We start from the raw sequence: 22272 nt of genomic DNA, 5'->3' as shown, positions 1-22272 counted from the left end.
CTCAGCTTGTGGTTAACAGTATAAACACTTTTTGTGCAACAGGAATAAAGTTGAGCGGTGTCTAAAGCATGAGTCACGGTTGGTTAGGGTTAGAGTTACTGTATACTGAGAAAGGTGGAGTATTAGAGCTGACATTTTCATTTAATGTATTCATCCCTGATTTGGTGCACCATGCTAAAGCTTTTTAAAAAACTATTTTTTTTAGATTTTTTAAAAATAACTCACAGGCAGGAAGGAGTGTAAACCTTACGACTGCGTTAACGCACTTGAACGACTGGTGGCCACAAATCCCGCAGGAGCGCAAACCCTCGCGTGTCCTTGCATCGAATTATCATCTGCGGTGATATTCGTCGGCGGCTCAGCAGTCGTCCTTTGAGTTTCCGCCTTAAAGGACCCCACATCAAACACGCCTACGGCGAAGTTACGCACCGAGCCGGACAGAAAAGCAGGGTGCTGCGTTTTCTTTACCACTGCAGCGAAGCTAATGAGGAGCAGGAAGGATCTGCTGGTAACTTCGGAGCATCTGCGTACACTGCTCCCATGTCGCACTGCTGCTCAACTGCTGACTGTGTTATTTGATCAATATATTATATGTGTATAGTCTGTTTAATGGCCTCAGTTCTCTGCTGTTCTAATTCTTGATTCTTAATTATTTTCTAGTAAAGCTACTACTCATAAACCTTGCTGTACTGTATCCAGTAGACGCGTCTGAGTTTACCTTATCTTTTAGTCCTGTACCAGGGCTTAGGATCAGATCCCTTCCGAAGGATCCCAAGCGGAGCAGCATTTCAACAGCGGGGCGCATTTTAAATGTCACCGACAAAATATCGGGATTAAGTCTAGCAGCTACATTTTGTGCGAGCTGCAGCTGGGAAATTATTTCTTGGCGACGCTCTGAGTACATCCAATTCCAATAATCTAAACAGGATGAAGCAAAAATACAGATGACCTTCAGTAGATCAATACAAAATAGGCAAATATTTTAAGAGATTAAGAGAGAGCGAGTTGGAGAAAACATGATTTAACATCTCCAGTCATTTGTTTACCATCAGAGTTTTTGGGTGCAGGGTTGACAGCTGCGGACAGTCTTGGGAGAGGCCAAGACTGTGCTGAAAACTAACCAAATAAAACAATTCTGATTTATTGTTGCTGAGCTGGAGTAAGTTTCGACCCACCGAGTGCTGAATATCTAAGAGATAGGTGATTAAATGATGCAAGTTGCCTTCTTGACTTCTTATCTAATTCTGGCTCTCTCAGTGAGATTTTGGGAAATAGCTGCACAAATAATCGTGATGGTACAAATCTGCAAAGCGTTATTACTGAATGTGTGTGTGGCAGAGTCAGAGTGAGTCAAACAGTGTTAATACAGAACAGCAACATCCAGGTAAAAACTTTAATTTAACAGGCTATGGTTTAAACCATGTTTCTATATCAGCTGGTTAAAAAAAAAAAAAAAAAAGTAGCACATTTACAGTGGTTATATTAATGCAGAAAAATGCTTCTAACACTGAGCATAACTGCATGACACTTTTATTTTGCAAAGCTGTCAAGTGCGGTTGCAAGGAACAATTAAAAAGAAAGGTAGATGCTCAGGATTTTATCGTTTGTCTTATTATTATACAAACATTATTCAAGGTTTTTCCACGGAAAAACCTCAAAAGAATCTTCACATCCAGCGGATGTGGAGTGTTTTGCCTGGAAAAAAAAAAAAACTGGAACTGCCGGGTGACTAATCGATGCACTGCTGATGCATCCGTTTGTCATCACAAGCTTCTTGGACTCCGTCACATGTTTGTTGTTCTCGCTGACCTTCGACACCGAGAGGAACCAGATCTCCAGACCTCACGTGACGATACCCGGAGGAAGGCTGGGGTTATTAAAAAGGGATTTACAGTGAAGCCGTGTTTGTGTACCTTATCGATCCGCTGAACAACACGGGATCCTGGAGGATGATGGAGAGTCGGGACCTGAGGGTCTGCAGAGGAAGCCTGCAGATGTCGATCCCGTCGATGACGATCTTCCCTGCGAAAAAGGAGCAAACGTATGCTCACGTCTCCAGAGCTTTCCAACAGCAGCAGCAGCAGCGGCAGCATGCATACAGGAAGGTAGCATGTCACCAGGCTAATCACTGAAATAATAACACTGCCCTAGTTTTGGTGCTTTTGGCTTGAGGTTTGAACTTTATTGCCTTCCCAACAAAAAAAATGTGTGTTATAATATTGTGCTATTTAATTTGCTTGTTGAAATACTGAAATTATCCCTTCAACTTCTTTACTTGTTCTAAAGGTCTTGCATAAATATTTTTGGTTCCGTTGATTTAGATGTACGAAATCGAGGCTGCTCCAGCCAGGTCAGTCGGGAGAGCCATCACCCGGGCAGCTGCTCTGGTTTTATTTCACGGCTTTATAAGGAAATGCCGCTGACACAAAATGTCTTAATTTACAGTTAAATGAACCGTCTGCCCAGCTGCGTGCGTGCGTGCGTGTGTGAAAAATGAAAAACGACTGTGTAATCTCATCCTCGTCCGAACAATCTGCCTAGAAGCGGTCATCATCGTCCAGAGTACAAACAGAGTGATACGATTACGACTCGCTTTCAAAACCCAACAAATAAATTTTTTTTTAAAAAAAGACAGTTTTAAGACTGTATGGCTGCCGTCTTGAAGAAGTATGACCCAGAGCCTGAAAAGAGAGTGGGCCGTGTGTTTCTCTGATAGAGGGGTTTACTTCAGGTTCTCCTGTCAGGAATTTAAAAGGGAAACAAGACACACGGAGAACAAAGAGACCTTCGGATCCCCACTTAGACCGACCTGCACAAGTGTTTAAAAAGACCTGAAACGCGAGGAGGAACGGTTAAATAAACACTCTTTTTCAATATAAACATACAGTACGAGAAAAGAGGCTGGATGGTGGACATTAAGGGATGACGCAGAACATCTTTTGAGGGCAGTCTAATTTACCTCCACTAGTGCTTTACTTGGGGAAAAAAAAAAAAACAAAACAAACAAAACACAAAAACGTATGTTATCAATGTTCATTTTGGTCTCTGCGATTAAATCCCCTCAACCTCTTTAAAAAGGTTGATATTTCTAACACTGGTCGATGATTTATAACCTAAAAATAAGCTGAGATAGTTTTACTTCATTTCCTCCTGTTTTTAACAAACAAACAGGAGGAGATATACAGTATAAAGCATTTGTTGGGGACTATTTTCAGCGGCGGATTAATCCACGTTTGGTGCTCTAGTGAGCATTTGCGGCAGCAGGACATTGTGTGTGGGACAGAGTCAAAATAAACTGCAGTGTGTGTGTGTGTGTGTGTGTGTGTGTGTGTGTGTTCATGGTAATGAAGGAACATGTCTCCCAGTGCAACAGTGTGAGCTCACTGCTGTGCTCTTAATGGGTTTTGGACAATAATGGAGCTCTATGCCTCAGAGGAATAAGATGAACCAGGCTTCGATACACACACACACACACACACACACACAGTACTTAGTATGTTTTTTCGCTTCAGCCTTTTCATTGGATTTGCTGACAATAAGAAAGCCTGCAGTCCCTTGTCAGATTTTTCCATATGTCTAACATTTGCAAGCAGTGATGATCCCCCCTCTCGGATTACTTCCTTTGAATAGAGGCTTTCAGAGGAACGATGATGTTAAACTTTCCATTATTTCACCATTAAAAAAAAAAAGAAAAGCTCAGAGAAAAGTCAGAAAAAACAAACAATCTGCGCAGCACCAATATCTTTTTTTCCTCTTATTATTTTCTATTTATTATCTTGTGACTCCAAGGATTTATCTCCCAACCCCAGGGGGGGTATCCTGAACCCATGCTGGGAACCACTGTAGTAGACCCTGAGGGTATGTAGCTGTGACATGGTTTGTGCTGTCTTTACCCCCCCCGTCTCAATAGCAGTTGCAGCCTCTGGACCAGTTTAATGAGCGTGGGTACTTTCAAAGGTCGATAAGACTTTCGAGAAAAAGATGACGGGAAGGAAAAAAGCAAAAACAACAACAAAAAATGTTCTCATGTACAGCCAGGTTGGAGCAAGTTGTACCGACCTCAAGGCGCCAAGGCCCCCACCCCAAGCAAAAGCACAGAGTCACCACTGGGGGATAAACATTTCACTCTAATGTTTCTCAAGGTATTGCTGCGAAACTAAACACTCTGTAGATCTAGCAGATGAATGGGCCACGGTCGTAATGTGCTTCGGTGAGTATTGGGAACGTAGAGGAAGCAGGTTTAGACTGTCAGAGTTTGCAAGCTGAGCAGGTTTATGATTAGTACTTTGGACTGTAAACTCAAAGGGTGATTATCTGCTCCGTTAAAAGGGGCCACATGCAGCAGGAATAAACAATACAAGCATTGTTAAAGCCATCATGATACCTGGGGTATAACGGAGTATAACTATAAATAATTCCATCTCATCCAATTGGTACTGTTAGTCCTAGTGTTTCTAAATATAAAAACAGTTTCCCTCCCGACTGATTCCTGAACTCTGGGGGATCCAAGCACCCAACACAGCTCGGGAGCATTGCCGAATAGGGCTTCGATGTCTGTTACCCCCCCCCTGTTCAGTTGTGAAGCCATGAACTCTCTCTGCCGGGGCAATAAAGACCACTGTAAGGAATGAAGTCGATTGTTTAGATCAGGTTTTAATTAGCTGATCGTATTAGTTTCTCTCTGTGAAACGGCCTAAACCTGAATTGTGTAATTGCTGAGGTAAACTGAAGTCAGGCTGTTCACGGTAAGCCACAACATGTCTGCTCTCTGGAATCCACTCCTCACGCCAGCTCGGTGATCTGGTGCCTCTCAGAGGTAATACGATAAAAGACTGCCCCCTCAGCAGAATAACACGAACCCAGCAGCAGGGGCATGTGTACTGCCTGGCATGTGTATCCTCATCCACCCTACAAACAAAACAGGGACCCACTCGTAAAAATATTGCTCCATAGCGCTACCACGGCTACTACTAGTACTAGTAGTGGTAGTACTAGTAGTAAACTGCACAGGGTCCCGTTATTGCTGTGTCTGAAGATCTTTGCAAATATAATAAAATCCCAAATAATAGCTCAGTGTTACTCGTAAAAACCGAACAGCTGCGCTTGCCTGCAGAGAAAAATGCAAAAAAAAAAAAAAACTACGAGTCCACCAGTTGCTCTGTAGCAGTTTTTTAACTATCACGTCATGATCTACTAAATCTTTTTCGGCTGTGCAAGTACCCTCCTGTCTAACAGGGATCTAGTTTTAAAGTACATCCTCTTTATCATGCTGGTAGATCAGAGGAAAAACGGGCCAAGAAAGAAGATGACGAAAGAAAAAAACCAAAAGAGGGGATCAACAGAGTTGTGATGCTTTTTTTGAGTAAAGTAGAATTGAGGGTCAAGAGCTACTCAAGGCAACGAACGTGGCGCAATCCCTTCGGCAATGTTCCCAACAATAAGAATCCTTGACTTTAATGAGACTCAAACACACCAAGACCAGGGAGAGGCGAGCTCTCTCTCGCTCTCTCTCGCTCCGTTAACAGCGTGACGGGAGACGCACCCACCTTCGAAAATGTCCACCATGTTGAAAAAGGCCAGCGACAGGGAGGACTTGCCGCTGCCTGTGCGACCGCAGATTCCCACCTAACAGGAAGAGGAGAGACGGTCAACAAGCTTCGCTGTGGCACCGCGGTGAGACATGAGGCACCTGTGTGATAACAGGATGGCAGGTACATGCTGTGCGTGGACGGAGTTTGCTCAGCTCGGTGTCAGTTCACGGTTTAATGGAGCCATGCTGTGACTTCAAAGGAAAAGTCCACATGTAAACAAAATCCACAGTCTTCTCGCATTAGCTTTTGACCTCCCAGACTGTCCTTGTTAATGTTAATAATATTAACTATCAAAAAAATAGTTACGTGAGAAATGAAGTTTATCTGAATGTAGACACTGTACATGACAATTTATCATTAAAAAACCCCACATTTCTCAAAGATACAAAAACATTTCACACATGCTTTCTATCTGCTTCTAATCCTTGCTATACATGTAAAGTGTTGCAATTTGGCAGCACCTTGTTTTTTGTTTTTTTTAATTCGGTAAGGCGTTTATTTTTTCCCTGTTATTGTTGTTGACTTTCAGCCTTTTAGTTCAGTAAGCACAGCACAAAACGAAACGAGGCCACGGCGGTGGATTTCAGGGGAGCGGCGGCGACGGACTCCTCCGCGCAAAACAAAAAGCGGGAGACCAAAAAAATGACCCGGAAGTGGAAGCGAACAGCGGAGGGAACCCATTTTTGGCACCATTGTCCCCCGTGGCGCCGAGGGGAATGTGTCAAGTGAAGTAAGTCGAGGGCATTTCGGAGAGGAGATGGAGGTGGTCAGCTGAACAAACAGTGACGCGCTTTTAGCAAGAGACTTTTGTAGGTGAATGAAATGACTCAAAATCCTACACAAAACAAAATCCTTTCACAAAACGATCTCTTTCAGCTGTCTGGCGCAGCTTTAAGGTTATTTATATAAATTCAACAACCATCCCCCTTTAATCATCCCGCTACTGTCGTGTCATCATCGGTAAATTCGTCACTGCCCCCTCCGTCCCTCCCCCGGGTCTCCGGAGAACGCTCCCTCGAGCCTATGGACAAACATCACCGCTCTGTCATTTCAGTGTGACGCGAGGCCCCTTGTTCCTCAGCAGCCGCGTGTGAATTACCTGCTCTCTATCTATAGCGGCTTCGACACACATGGATCGGACCGGCTGTTGCATACGCGCCGCCCGTTCATGACATGGGCGAATTTTCTCCGTGTGTCGCTTGAGGAGAAAGCTCCGCAACGTTTGCGTGAAACAGGAGATTAATGTCTCAGATGTGTCGAGCCAAAGGCATCGGTTCAACAGTTTTTCAGCTAACGAAAGACTGATTTATTGGGCCATTATTAGTTGTTGTTAAACGATTAACATATTTGACAACAACTAGGCCTGTGTATGGACAGATAATGAATGATAATATGGTAAAATACAGATGAATTATGTGTCTTCATAGGAGAAGTTATAATTTTATAAATACTGTACATTAATAAACCCTTTAAAATGTTCACATATCTGCTTACAAAGCCATTTATAAAATGTTTATTTTTTATGGCACTTCTGAATGCTACACACTAGGGGTTAAAGTAACGTGTTACCGGTGAAAGTATTAGGTGGGTCATTGTCGTGCGTTTCAGTGGAAAGTTTCAGTCTCAAATTTTAACAAATAAGAGATGAAAGTAGATACTTGAAGAAAAGGTTAAAATACTGACTAGCAGCACAAATAATCAATATTGAGGTCTGTACCGATCCACCCCACAGTGATGGCCGCAACCCCGCTCCACCCCCGTCACAGCATCATGTTAATTACCTTCTGGCCCGGTTTGATGTAGGCGTTGACGTGTTTCAGCACCGGTTTGAGCATGGGATCGTAGCGCACACACAGGTCCTGGATCTTGATCTCACCGTCCTGGGGCCAGTTCTCGGGCACCTGAGAGTTGTCTGGAGGGAGAGGGAAAACAGGGGGGGGGGGGGGTTTATTTCTCTCCGTCTCATTTTCCCCTCTCACTTACCCTGAAAGACGCCGGGACAGAAAAACACTGGAAAATGTTGTCTGCTGCGTACGACCGCTGCGAAACGAAAAACAGACCACTAACTGCTCGCCAGTTGTCTATGTTACAGTCCTGCCCGGCGTAAACAGGAGTATATGAACCATATGGACCACGTCATAACACTGCAGATATACGGTGGTAGAGTTTTTCCGTTACAGCGCTGCTCAAATCCCCTACTGACATCACGACTATACAGTAAAAATGGCATTGTCCTGCTGCAGGCTGTCTAATCTGTTCCTCCCCAACTTTAGAGGATTTTAAACTTTGATTAATTCGCTGGTAGCCTCCATGATGTCAGAGAGGAAATATCCTTCTGTTCTTTGTCACTCAGGGGTTTGGGGATTGCTTTATGATTTCATGGCGCTGATCCGTGGCGCTGCACCTGGTCTCCGACGACCAGGTGCAGCACCACGGATCCCTTCGGGGAGGGACCGGACCACGGTGTGCACCCTTATCCCCATTTCCGCGGTTCATTGTGTTGAGACGACGACGACACGCAGGAGACAGAGTTAGGTGCAATGCGGCCAGGCGGAGGCCGGGAAGATTTTCGAGCATACTTATCCCCTTAACCCCTTAGTATGGGTCAGGCTCCAAACTCCCCGGACCCCTACGCTTCCCATAATGCATTTCAGTGGTTTCCTTTTTTGGACTCTCCCCTGCCTGGAAAACGCCACCGTCCCAACTTTCTACGACTTAACAAAACGGCACCATGCGGTACCAACTGCCTGCGAGGCTGAGAAGCGCTCCCTGTTATGTGGTGCTTACACGGCGCATGATTCATGTTACTACACTGAAAAAACTAAACCACGCAGATAAGAAAAATGCCATTGTCCTGCTGCAGGCTGTCTGATCTGTTCCTCCCCAACTTTAGAGGATTTTAAAGTTTGATTAATTCGCTGGTAGCTTCCATGATGTCAGAGAGGAAATATCCCTCTGTTCTTTGTCACTCAGGGGTTTGGGGATTGCTTTATGGTTTCATGGGTCATTTGCTGTAAAGGAGTCACTGAGAGAAATATATATGAGAGACTTACTGGAAAACTTATCAGTAACTCCACGTTCCTCCTTTTGTTATATTTTAAATCGAATTTGGGAAGAAAAATGGCCATCCTCTTTTTTCTTTTTCGGTTTCTCTTCGCTCCTTCACCGTTTTTGTTTCTTCCAGCCATCTTTCAAGCTTAGGAATTGTTTTTATTATTTATCCCGAAATAGCTGCTCTTTCTTGTTGAAGGGTCCTTTGGCAAAATTCCCCACAGTGTTTTCCTTTTATGTTCAAGGTTTGAAAAGGTTTGAAAAGGTTTGGTTTAGTTTGGTTAGGTTAGATTTGGCTTGGTTAGATATTAGTAATCTGAATGGCACTACCCTGATTAAATAAAAGTTAAATAATGAAAAGTCTATGATTTACTCTCTGTCCTGCCAGGAAAAGATTCCAGCAGCATTTGTATTTCACCATGGCAACCGCACATCCCATAAACCCAAAACACGGCTTCTGGACCGTTAAGCAAAAGATGAAACTGTTACAAAGGTTTCTACAGACGCACACACACGCACACGTCCACACAGACAGACACACACACGTCCACACAGACAGACACACACACGTCCACACACACGTCCACACAGACAGACACACACACACACACACACGTCCACACACAGACGCACACGCGCACACACACACACACAGACGCACACACACACACACACACACACACGTCCACACATAGACGCACACGCGCGCGAAAGCACTCATTCACATCACACAGACACAGTGTACAGTCACAACAAGAGCTGGTTTATCATTGGACCAGGTCATTCTATTCCCCGCTGTAAATCAGGAACCGTTAACACATCTCCATTTCTTTCTACTTGAAAAACAAAATCATACTGAGATCTGGTGTGTGTATAATTTGTGAAATTGAATGTCTAAATGTGCGTGCAAGGTGACTCTTAATTTGTTTACTTACTTTATCCCGTTATACAGCAGATGTTTTAGTGTTTCGGGCTTGTGTTTGTTTTTTTTTTAGTTTTTTTCTTTTTAACTGATGCTAGTGGAGGGCTATCGCGGTTTTAGCAGATTAGAAAAAGTACCTTAAAACAATGTGAAAAATTAGATTTGAAAAAGCTGGAATGCAGCAGTGAGATACTTCCCAACGTTTTGGCCCCGTTTTGCTGTTTGAAAAATCAAATCTGTCAAGTGAATAAATAAGCACCACAGATGTGGTTCTCGTCTTGGGCTTATCAGGGCTGAGAGGCATAATTTCATGTGTTTCGAAGCTGGACTGGGTCTGCCTGAGACGTCATCGGGATTTAAGGCTAGATACATGTGGACGTCATTTGTAAGACTCGGTTACCCATAGATCCCTCATAGTCCTCCGACTCTGTGCTGAGGAAGCTGTTGACCTTCTTCACAGCCGACATCTGGACCTCCAGGTCTGCCAGGTTCCTCACAACCCAGTTCAGGTAGTTGGTGACCTACACAGAAGTGAGGGCAGAACACCAGCTCAAAGTAATACCTCAGTTCCTGATCATTTAATTTAACACTCACTTATTTAGGAATACTGTATGTATCATGTAGGTATAATATCAAGCATAAGCCTAACATAAATTGGAACAACACACGTTACATTTTGATGAGGGTCCCCTCTTTAAGACAGGAACCCCACTTTTAGCTAATAACGCAGGACCCACCTTAAGGACCTTATTAATTTAGTTGATTTTGTGATTTCTTGCCCAGGAATTTGCCGCAGGAGCCGCGAAGACATACCGGCTTGTTTGCTGGGACCCAATCTTACGAGTGTTTACAGGATACACCACTAGGCTGCACTGCCACATTACATAGCAACTAATGCATTTCGAGGTGCAAGCTTGTTTACTCAGCTTGCTACAAAAAACCCGCACAGTGATAAAGTGACACGGTCAGTAATTCTTCTCTCTGCATCTTGTATTGCAGCAGACACAAATTTTAACATTAATAAAATACCATCTGTCCTAAAAACCAAAAAAGTTCAGATTTGATTGTAAAGTCCTTTAAAATGACAGAAAGACTTCTTGCAGTGAATCAGCAGTGGAGAGGCGCCAGCGGTGAGATATTTATAATGCAATGAGAAAAGGCAGACACAGGTGTCGGGATAAGTAAAGTTACGTGCGGTAAAACCACAGCAGGAAACTCACAGTGAGGGCGTAGGTGAGTCCGAGGCCGACCAGGCCGACAGAGGACAGATCATAACTTAAACTCCATATAGAGGCTCCCGCTGCTGTCAGCACTATCACTGCTCCAAGGTAGTCCTGCACAAAGAAGAAGAAGAATCATAATAACAATAAGAATAACAATAATAATAATAATAATGATAATAATGCACTGTATTTATGCAGCACTTTTTTCTGTATAAAAGATAAAAGTGCTGTTTAAACATGGCACTTTTCTATAAGTGCTTCACAAAAGGATAAAAACAGAATAAAATAATTAAATTAAATGAAATAAATTAAAATTCACACATAAGTGAAAGTTTATTTACAAAAAAAGAATGTTTTAAGAAGAGATTTAAAAGCAGTGGTAGATCTAGAAAAACCTAATCTCAGCAGGCAAGTCATTCCGGAGTTCGGGAGCCCGGACTGCAAAAGCACGATGGCCCTTGGCCACCAATCAGGCTCCGGGAACAACCAGAATGCCACTATGAGCCGATCTAAGACGGCGACCAGGCTCATATCTGTTTAGTAGATCCCTCATATACTTAGGGGCCTGGTTGTGTGACGCCTTGAAAAGGTAACAATAACATTTTTGAAAAATCAAATGAGAAAATTAAAAGGATCCGATTGGAGGGAAGCCTGGGTAATGCCTGTGTAGAGGGCATTTCAGATGGGAAAAAAATAAAGGCATGGATGACCCTGTATAAATCCTCAAGGGATAAGAAGGATCTCATTTTTTTGATTAACTTAAGTTGAAAGAAACAGCATTGAATCATTTATTTATGTGGTCATCAAATAAAGGCCAGAATCAAATAAAAACACCCAAATTTCTTGCAGCTGGCTTTATGTTATTTGATGGGGCTGCCAGGTTGCAGACTATCTGACTGAAACAATGAAAGACAATTTCTGTTTTTTTCTTCATTGAGGTTGAGGAAGTTCTGAGTCAGAAAGGCAGTTTTGGTTACGCCGCTATCAGTGGTGGACTATAACGGGACATATAATTATGTTTACTAATGACCTGACCTAAGGTCAGCATATAAATGGAGAATAACAACAGACCCAAGACTGACCCTTGAGGAACTCCACGAGTGAAATGGGAAACTGAAGACTGGGATTTTCCAACAACAGAAAATGGTTCTGTTAGACAGATGTGAGCGTAACAATTTGAGAGCAGACCCTTTTAGATCCACCCAAGTTTCAAGACGCTTTAAAGAGGATGGAGTGGTCTATCGTGTCAAAGACTGCACTCAGCTCTGGAGAGTTTTCACCTTTATCTGGAGCAAGGAGTAAGTCATTTGAAAACTTAAAGGCGGCCGTTGCAGTACTATGTAGAGCTCTGAAACCAGACCGAAAGTTACCCATATATGCAATCAGCTGACAGGCAATAACTCCCTCCGACAACTAAGATAAGGAAGACATTTTTGGAATAGCTCGGTACTTGCTGATGGGCAGAGAGTCAAGATTAGGTTTCTTTACCAGGGGTTGTACAGTTGCATGTTTGCATGTTGAGAAGGGAAAACACCAGCGTCCGAGGAGTGATTAATAATTGATAAGATTCAGGGCCTGACAGTGGGCAATATGTCTTTGAGGCTTCCAAGAAATGAATGAAACATAACAACGTCACCATACACTGTCTCTGTCCATCCAAACTAAAACATAAAGCGACTCCCTGAATACGACGATATGAAAGAGGACTTTCCTAAAATTGCGTCTCACCGTTCGGACCTCCAGCCAGCGGTTGGCGGCAGACAGAAACAGGTAGGCTGTGTTATTGGTGTCAGTCAGCTCCAGCATGCGCTGTTTAAAACGAGCCTCGTGTCTGAAACGAAAACATTTACACATACGTTAGGTACACAACACATCCCTCCGTTCTTCTATGAATATATTCACCAAAGGAAACAGACAGAGAGAAACTTAAAAACTCACAAATTGTATATCGTATGAAATGGAGTTATAAGCACAGTAAGAATAAAAGCGCTGGTAATGGGTAAGAAGGAAAAAATGACAATTGCTATTCAGTCTGTTGAATCTCAAGGTTTTATCATCGCCCGAGTTCAGTGGTAAATCACTGCCATCTAAAGCAGGCTTGGTTTGGAGGGAGACCAGTGGATAGAGATAATGGGAACTGTCCCATGATTGCCAAGAATCTGTCTCAACACCAGATTCGCTGTTTCTGTTTCTCTGTGTGTGTGTGTGTGTGTGCGCGCGCACGATATGAGCTTGCATACGTGTGTGAGTCTCTCAGTGTTTGTATATTTGTGTGTGTGTGTGTGTGTGTGTGTGTGTGAGGAAGAGGAAGTCCTCAGGGAAGAGGGGAGAAAAAAAGCGTGAGAGCTGTTTAATGTTGGATTATACCAACGATGGGAAAGAGGGTGAAGACAGAAATACAGGAAGATACTGAGCTAGAACTAAGGCTTCTTCACTACAGTTATAAGTAAAACTACAACTCCTAACACTAATATTAATGCTATTGGCTCTACAACAGCTACTATTACAACCACTACTGAGAGAAGCACTGCTAACATCATTAGAATATCATTAACACTGAATGCTTATCTATTACTACAATTGTAGTCGTGACACTGTGGCTACTACTGCTGCTGCTAACACTTAGAAATATACATAAAACGTATTATTATTGTTTTTATTATGGACTGCGCTCATGCAAAGTGCTTTGCAACGTGCCTCGGGAGCAACTGTGGTTCAGTGCCTTGCACACAGACAGCGAGATGCGGACAGGGGAAGCCAGGGATTGAACCCCCCAACCCTGCGATAAATGGAGGCAGTTCATAGCTGTGTTTTGGCTACACAGATCTCTTCATACAGTCACACTGTATAAAGAGATGGGTGTATCACTTGAGTTAACAACAACTATGCTTGTTACTCTAGGTGCAAAAAACAAAAACAAAACCAAAAAAACCCCCAAAAAAACACCCTCGAGTCAAAAGCCGATAAGAGTAATTTATCAAAACCCCCGATCAACAAGCATAAACTGTTTGTCTCCCATTCACTGCTGGTATGCATCATAGCCATAGCATGCTTGTTAGACTAACAGGAAATAGCTACGAGAACGCTGAAATAAAAAAAATAAAAGGAAATGAAATGAATGAAACTGTTTGGCCGAATTTTCCACATATCTTAAAAATGAGCGAGTTCTTGTGGACTTTCTGGCCGACTTTCCAGGGGGCCCTCCTCCCTCTACCAGCTGTACCCTTCCCCAACGGTGAGTCCACATCGGCAGCAAGAGGGAAGGGAAGAGAGGATGAAGGAGTGACAGTGACTGAATACTACGTTCTTCACTCTTTCTCAACGTCGCTCAGTGTTGTTTATTTTTGGATGGATTGTAAACTTGTTTCCAGACAGATACTGTGAATTTATAGGGTGACTTTGCCGTCGTAAACATCGCTATTGGTGTTCTCAAAACAATATTTGGTAATATTAAAAAGAAAAAAATACATTCTAATCCCGTTTGAAATTCATTTTTTTTAAAAATATTTCTGTTTTTTATTTTTTAGTAATGTAAGAGAATCAGTAAGAGTATTGATTAAGTACTGCACCAATAAGGCACATCAATAAGAGTAGTAGTTTCAATAAAATCCTAACAACACTCATCCCTAGTTGTACCTGAACGCTCTTATTGTGGTGAGACCTTCGGCGGTCTCAGAGAAGTGGCAGAGCAGAGGAAGCTGTGTGGAGTCATCGAGGTCCTGGAGGTCCCTGAGAGGGAGAGGGAGAGAGATTATATCCAATTCCTTCATTATTTTTGGTTCATACAGGAGGAAAAATACACTGATTTTCTGGTGGGTTTAAACGGATTTTTACCCAGTTTTAATTTGCCCGTACTGTAAATACAAAAAAGTTTCCTGTTCCTGCAGCAAAGATGACACTGTTCACTGCATCTAACCAAATCCCTCGATTTGTTTATATACGAAAACCACATAAAAAACTGCACCGTGGACTCACTTGGAGGCCACCCGGAAGTACTTCTGGATGAAGTAGAAGGCGATGGCCAGGGGGACCAAGGCGATCAGAAAAAAAGGAGTGATGGAGGATATGACCCCGATGGCTGACAAGCAGAGCAATGTGGATCTTGTCAAAGACTCCAGTGTAGGAGGAATGTGCTACAGGGCAGAGGCAACGACGAAAGAGAGCGTCATGTTTGCGTTTCTTCCTTTTCGTTCACAGATAACAGTACCACAACACAACTATAACACAACTGCACCCTAGCAAATGTTTGCAAAATATTGAAAAGAAAAAACTATAATTAGACAATAACGTGGGTTATTCATAGAGCCTCTATACCTTGTCATGTAAGCGATCTTTCATTCACCTATTTACCTGGTCAATGATGTTAGTATCGGCTGAGAATCTGTTGAGGATCTGCCCCAGGGGGGTTATGTCGAAGAACCTGAGGGAAGAGGTACCTGCATCAAATACTGTAATGCCAAAAGCAAACATTTGGGATGATTCTTCCAGCTCAGACATTTAAACAAAAGGTTACTCAGCAAACTTTCTGAGCCAAAAAAAATAAATAAATAAAGGAGGGGAGACAGTCAGAGAGAGAGAGAGAGATCACACTGATGGAGATTTTGTTGCACTTAGCTCGCTGTAGTTAGTTCCTAAAGCAGAAAAAACCTACAGAGAGACAAAGCTCGGCAGGCACAGAGACGAGGGACGAGCACGGCGGAAATCGCTCACAGGAAACAGCGGATCAGCATTTGGGATCCAAGCAGCAGATCAATACTGAGCTTGCAGCTGCTTCTGCTGCCGAACCTGCCACGTTCCGTGCGCGCTGGTGTACCTGATGGGAGCGTGGATGATCTTGTTGAGCAGGTTGTGGTGCAGGTTGGTGGCCGCAGTAAGACCCAGAAACTCCACGGTGAGAGAGGTGATGAGGCATAAGGTGATTCCAGCTGCACACAGGATAATAAACACTGGCAGGTGGTACGAGCCTTGCTGTGGACACACACACACACACAATGTAAAACCAATAGCAACATTTCAGAAATGCAGAGCTACTGCATATATTATTAGTAGTAATAAAAACTAGATAATTACTTCCTGCTTCTCAAATAATTGCCTTTTTCTACATTTTAACATTTAAAATACAGCTGAATTTCTCATTTCTTGTTTGTATCACTTCTCATTTAATTTGTGTTTTTCGAGGATTCAAGGAATTTACTCTCATGTGCATTTAAACTGCCACAAGTGCATTTTCACGTGATGAAAAAACTTGTGCCCTCGCTGCGCTACCACAGTACTGACACGCTGCTCACACAGTGTTACATAAATACAGTTTTATACAGTAGCTGTAATATTTAACTTGGTGTATTTTCACGTTATCACATTCAAATTTTACTTCATTTCATTTTCTTTATTATTTTTCCACATTTCAACATAAGGATTGTACCAAATGTAGACAAATTCTCTGTACGGTATCCTTTTAATTTGATAGTATACGGAACATAATGCAACCCCGTAGTGTTTTGGGGGAGTAGTAGAAATCAATCTTGCGTGTTTAGAGCCGATGGGGGTTGGCGAGAGCAGGCACAGTATGTGAAACACACCCCGTGAAAATTTTGCATAAATATAACAAGGGGGAAGGTTTCTATTATCTACAACAGGGATACAGAATATTAAATAACCCTATCGGGCTATCGCCAGACTAGTCTGGCAACGTGATTTAAGCATTGATTTCAGCCTGGATTAGATGTTTGTCCCTATATTTTCCTTTTGTGGAGTATGTGGTAAAACCCAAACCCCTTCCGGGATAGCCCTGTCTCTGGTATGTGATTAATTTATGTCAGTGGTATTTGGTGAACCCCTAACACTCACGTGGATGTCCGACGTATAATACTACGACTGCAGGGAAAAACCCCACCGCGTACGTCTTGTTCCCTCGTATTTTTAATCTCGCATATGGGAATCAGCCTTCAGAAAACACATGTTATAAAAACCCCATGGGGGGGGGGCCATACCGTACCCCAGGCTGTGTGGCGTTCTTGCTCATACTGTCAGCCTGGCCGGTTGCGTTGGACACGGCTCCAGCGGACGCATTTTGATTGGTTTTGGAAGACGTCCAGAAGGCCAACCAGTAGTCAATGGCAACAATGACAGAGTGTTTGAGGAGTTTAGAGGACACCATGAGGAAGACCATGAAGAAACCACCAGAGGACAGGTAACACCAGCAGACCTGAGATAAAGGAGCAGTAGATGGATGGATGGATGGATGGATGGAAGACCTCAGTTTTACTTTTACAGAATATTTTTAGAGGCCGAGCTGTTCTGTACGTAGATGTCACTGCCAACACGACAATGATTGATTACTTAATTAATTATACAAAAAAATCAACCAACGGATAAGCCAAATTCTGATTATTACACGAAATAAAAATGTAAAAAACAAAGTTTTACCTCCTCAAATATAAAGATTTGCTTGCCTTTTTCAATTTCTTTTTTATATTTGTGAATTTTCACTGTTGTTCAGACAAAACCAAGCAAATTCAAGACGCAGCTTTGGCTTCATAATTTGTGTTTCCTTGTTTTGGGCAAAGAACCAAAGCACCAGCTTTCTGGGTTATGTAAAGTAATATCATTCCACTGAAAAGGCAAGAGGCAACAGTAGCTATTATTAGTCTTGCTACTCAAAGACCAAACTTGTGCAACTGACCAGCAAGGTTAGCTCTTTCCTTGATGACAGCAAATTGCACTTTAGTGCAAAGAAATGAATTATTATTTTCAGAACAAGTCTGCCCGCAGGAAACAGTCCAAAATATTGATGTTATTTGTTATTATTGTGTGTCATATTGTGTGCCAAAAAGATGTGGGCTACCTTCCACGGGATTTTTGATCGTCTGTTGGTGGTCGTGGACATGTTGTCATCATCTTCCTCCTCCTCTTCTTCCTCTGATGAGATGAAAATCAGATTAACAGCAAAGTCATTCAGGCGAACAACGCTACAGAAACTTTCCCGGTTCAACTTTTCATCAACTACCAAAACACGGTTTGATAAAATAGTACAGCAAAGGCAGCTGAGAGTGTTGAAGCGACATTACCGCCACAGAGATTCGTTTCTTGGTAATGGATGGAAGTATAGGACATGTAAAACTGGAAAAGTGTTTCCTCCTGGAAACTTTTTTTTCCAAGTCCATCTTTTTAGTTGGGTGTGATTATGTGTGGTCATGTTTTTCGCATTTGACAAGGAAACACTGACAATAGGAGACAAAATTTAAAGAGAACTGTAGGAGACTGAAAATAAATCTACTACCTTCATCCTCATCATCTATTTGGTTCTTGGCCTCTCTGGAGTAGAAAGCTCTCCTCAGTGTTTTCCTCTCTAGCGTTGTTTGGCTGTCCTGCTGTATGTCCTAGAAACAGAGACACGATGGTTCAGAAGAGAAACATTACATTAGAAATGTGGGTAACAGACTGGTTGTCCACAGTCACCAGCTATTTATGTCCTAAGGTGAAACCATGTCACATCACCTTCTCCAGCTCCTGGTCTTGTCTGTTCATCAGGGTTTTCCAGTGATCATAAAGCTCAACATCATGAGTCTGAATGTCTTTCAGGGTTCCCTCCCTCAGGATAGAGCCGTCCTTCATTGCTATGATCTGGACAGGACACACGCCCACAAAAAACAAACACGCAGTAAACACTAAAATAACGTGATAGATCACAGTCGTGAACGGGATGCTAAAGCACCACTTGTGTGTCAGAAAGGTAGAAAATAAAATCATAGTATTGAATATCATAGTAATCAGTTCAAACCTAAGCTAAACCCAAGATCTATCTTTCGAATGTTTGGATTGAATCGATCTTTTGGAGTTTGGATTGAGAAGTTTCTATGGATGTGTTGATGGTTTATTTGCTTTTAAAACTTGTCAACACCGAATCTGAAATTAACTGACTCAAGCTGCCAGAGCAATGTTCTTTGTGAAGAAACAAACTAAAGCTTTTTTTTTTTTTTTACAGACCTATGAGATATATCATTCACAGATTGTGAGGGTCCCGTTCTTCCGATTAATCCGAAAAGCATCGTCAGTTTGAGGTTCTTACCCAGTCTGCATGAATGAGGTACTGCAGTTTGTGGGTGACCAGGACTACAGTCCGTTTATCATCCTGCAGAAACTTGAGGATTCCTTCCTGCATCAGGTGATCGCTGAGGTGGATGTCCAACGCTGAGAATGGATCGTCCTGCGAGAGACGAGAGAGACAAGGATGTAAAGAAAGCGCGAAATCCGGCGGCTCTTTCTTAGGGGGATTGGAACAAGTCATCCTGTAAGAAAAACAGGGGACTCGTGGCTACCAGACCTTTTTTTTTTTTTTAAGTCAGTCTACAATATTGTACTTCTCTCAGTTGTCCAGTCATCCCCGCCAATCAATCTCTCCATCGCACTATCAACATCAAAATCGCCTCTCACCCCAACCAACGTCGTGAGAAACCTGGGTGTCATGTTTGACGAGCAGCTATCCCTCTCCGACCAAGTTGCGTCGGCCTCCCGGTGGTGCCGCTTTGCTCTATACAACATGAGAAACGACTGTTTCTCGTCTGTGGTTTCAAATTTCCTCAGTCCAGGGGCGTTCCTCTCTATCGTCAAGGATCTCTTGAGGACCCATCTCTTCCCTAGAGCACCCGCTCTAACCAACACCTCATACACCCTAACTTCTTTGCCCGCTCTGCTTGCACGTTTGTCTTTTTGAACAGGTCCGGCCCTTAGCACTTACTTCCAGGTCTCCTACCTGTACTGACGCTTTGGTGCCGTCCCTCACTTGTAAGCTGCTTTGAATAGAAGCGCCTGCCGAATGAGTAAATGTAAATGTTATCATCCCAGTTTTGATTCAAAGTAAATTATACATATTTTTGGACTCAGCTGGGATAGAAACTTCCAGCTGAACTAGATAAATGTTTAATGGAAAAAAATTGTTAGTCATGTTGGATCCTAAATGAATTCCTGGAATATCACATAATTTTGTCATGTGTATTCCTGACAGTGAAGTCAGAAATTTGGTATATTTTCTAGGGAAGTTTCTTCATTCTAATTATAGTACATATAATTGTTATACTCATTACTCGTCACATTCGGTCAACCTGGAATGGAAGCCAATCTGCAGACCCTAGAATAGATTTTTTGCACACCAACAAGTCTTAGTGACTGGTGTATTAGATAAAAAAAACCTGCACATTTTTTAGTCCCTGGATCTTTATCTGGGAAATTTCGTAAAGCAAGGGGGGGGGGTTTGTTACTGTCTACATTAACTACACAGAAAACATGGTGGATAAATATTTTTGAACCACGGAAAATCTCTGGAGAGTAGGTTTGCAATACGTTAAGTTTGCAAGCAGAGCTACAGTACCAAGTGCACCCTGTGTACCAAGTAAGTAAAAAATAATCTCCGTGTCTCTGTATTACTCGTTCTACACTGCTGTTGTTTATATTCATGTTATCCGATGATGTTGACTTTTTCGTGAACACTACAGTCAGTTCCTCTGGATAACACTTGTCTGCCAAATGTTATAAATCTGTTTTTTGTTCCATTGATGTCCGTCTTACTGGGTGGGTGCTACGGTGTGTTTTTTCTATAGCACGTCAATGGAGATTGTGTTATGATTATTTTATGTATTTCACGATGACTGGACATGACGTACGTGTTCCAGTCCTTAGATCGCACGTGGAAAAAGCACGAGCAGCTGCACTTTCACAGTGAAATAATGTTAATTAAAGAAAACATTCCATCCTTATTGTACATTGCAGTTTAACTAATGACACTTTTTTTTTTTTTTTTTTTTAAACCACTCTAGACATTACAAAGTGTGATGATTGTATAAAAGAATGCCTCTGGCAGCTTTTAATGTGGAATGTATGCTTCATAACCACTTCAAACTTTGTGATGGCAACAGGAAATTATGCAGCTACTCTGAAAGATAAACACATGACAGCACAGCGCAGAGAGAACCGAGTACGAGACAGACCCCTCCTCATCCCAACGGCCAACGTGCACTTCATGTTGTATCGTACAGCACTGCGTGACGCGATCAGGCATAAGGAAATGTAGGGTGAGGATGTGCCTGAGACTAATCCGGTGAAGAAGAGGGTGTTGCTTTCCAGAGGACATTTATCTAATGCAACAAAACTGCGGTGCATTAAAAACTGTTCAGAAATTAACTGACGGATGACAGAAATCAGAAAACTGCCCGCAGTATAAAAACACACACAGAACGTGAGCTGTTGCGAATGCATCAGAGAGAAGGAAGTGTAGCCCACCAGGAAGACGATGTTGGTGTTCTGGTAGAGAGCTCTGGCCACACAGATTCGCTGTCTCTGACCCCCACTCAGGTTGATGCCCTGAACCACCACCATGCGTAGTGAGAGACAGAAAAACACAGATGCAGTACCAAACACAAGTAAAAAATGTCAATGAAGGATCACAAAGGTTCTTTCTATTTTTAGCAATAGATTAAACACACATACCCTCTCTCCAATCTCAGTCTGGTCTCCAAAAGGCAACAGGTCAATGTCTGGCTGCAGAGAGCAAGCATCAATCACTTCTTTGTACCTTAGAGACACAAAATCGCCACCACCATCACTGACAAACCTGAGGTCAGAAAAGATCTCAGTGTCTTCCTACTGAAAACATCTTGTCGTTTGCATGCTGGTTCTTCATCACCAAGACGAACATCACGTAGCACTAATGCCAAACGGGGTTTTTTTTTTTTAATTTATTTTTTTTTTACCTCTGTTTACTGAAAGGGCTGCCAAAGGTGATGTTGTCCTCCACTGTGGCGTTGAGCAGCCAGGACTTCTGGGCAGCGTAGGCCACGGAGTGTCTGTTCTTGCTGGATGCATCATGGAAAACAGAGGCAAGCAGATGCAAAGTAAGAACTATAAGTCCTGTAACTCATAAAGCTAATGAGCAGGAGCACTGATTTACTATCACTGGTCAGTTTCATGACCGTTACAGACCAAGGTAGTTCATTTAATCAATATGCCTCCTTTACTGTGACAGATTTCACTGCGGCTACAGCTAAAAACAGCCGAATTTGTGAATGAACCTTTGATTTTGAAACACACATCTCATTTTGTGTGAAGGAGGCGTTTTTTTTAATATTCATTTTTACAATGACAAGAACTGTTTCTAGGAAACAACTGATGATGAAAAAGACAATTGGAAAACACATCAAAAAGGCAAATCTGAATGAGATTTTACAGTCAAAAGCAGAGATTTGTATTTTCTAGACTAAAAACTTTCCACCACCTCACAAATGTTGTCGCCAGCGGTCTATATTATTTTTAACACGTTTTTATGTGCTGTATCTGTCTGTTCTTTACGCGGTTCAACACAAGTTAATACTTTCTCATCACGTCTTTTTTATCTTTCAGCGTTTCCACAAAACACATACATCCCATACATACATGAATATTTCAGGAGTCAGACTTGACCTTTTACTAATTCAACAGCAGTTTCTGCTGGCGG

The 22272-nt window shown here is 42.5% G+C and overlaps 1 protein-coding gene across 7 annotated transcripts in view; it reads right to left on the bottom strand.

The window, feature by feature from the left end:
* The window catches only part of abcc9 (ATP-binding cassette, sub-family C (CFTR/MRP), member 9), a 59174-nt gene that overhangs the window by 3572 nt on the left and 33330 nt on the right, over nucleotides 1-22272 (bottom strand). For all 7 annotated transcript variants that reach the window (XM_040148134.1, XM_040148143.1, XM_040148173.1 and 4 more), the window contains 18 exons: nucleotides 21533-21634; nucleotides 21270-21354; nucleotides 21063-21143; nucleotides 18856-18993; nucleotides 18285-18410; nucleotides 18067-18166; nucleotides 17632-17705; nucleotides 16783-16992; nucleotides 15601-15755; nucleotides 15138-15207; nucleotides 14763-14920; nucleotides 14424-14516; nucleotides 12516-12618; nucleotides 10785-10898; nucleotides 9965-10085; nucleotides 7373-7503; nucleotides 5547-5625; nucleotides 1914-2022 (listed from right to left, as the gene is read on the bottom strand). In XM_040148134.1, the coding sequence (XP_040004068.1) occupies nucleotides 1914-2022; nucleotides 5547-5625; nucleotides 7373-7503; nucleotides 9965-10085; nucleotides 10785-10898; nucleotides 12516-12618; nucleotides 14424-14516; nucleotides 14763-14920; nucleotides 15138-15207; nucleotides 15601-15755; nucleotides 16783-16992; nucleotides 17632-17705; nucleotides 18067-18166; nucleotides 18285-18410; nucleotides 18856-18993; nucleotides 21063-21143; nucleotides 21270-21354; nucleotides 21533-21634 (2049 nt within the window). The remainder of the gene's footprint in view (nucleotides 1-1913; nucleotides 2023-5546; nucleotides 5626-7372; nucleotides 7504-9964; nucleotides 10086-10784; nucleotides 10899-12515; nucleotides 12619-14423; nucleotides 14517-14762; nucleotides 14921-15137; nucleotides 15208-15600; nucleotides 15756-16782; nucleotides 16993-17631; nucleotides 17706-18066; nucleotides 18167-18284; nucleotides 18411-18855; nucleotides 18994-21062; nucleotides 21144-21269; nucleotides 21355-21532; nucleotides 21635-22272) is intronic.

Source organism: Xiphias gladius, chromosome 2 (genome assembly GCF_016859285.1).
Source record: "Xiphias gladius isolate SHS-SW01 ecotype Sanya breed wild chromosome 2, ASM1685928v1, whole genome shotgun sequence".
NCBI lineage: Eukaryota > Metazoa > Chordata > Actinopteri > Istiophoriformes > Xiphiidae > Xiphias > Xiphias gladius.
This window is presented reverse-complemented; position numbering and strand designations above follow the sequence as displayed.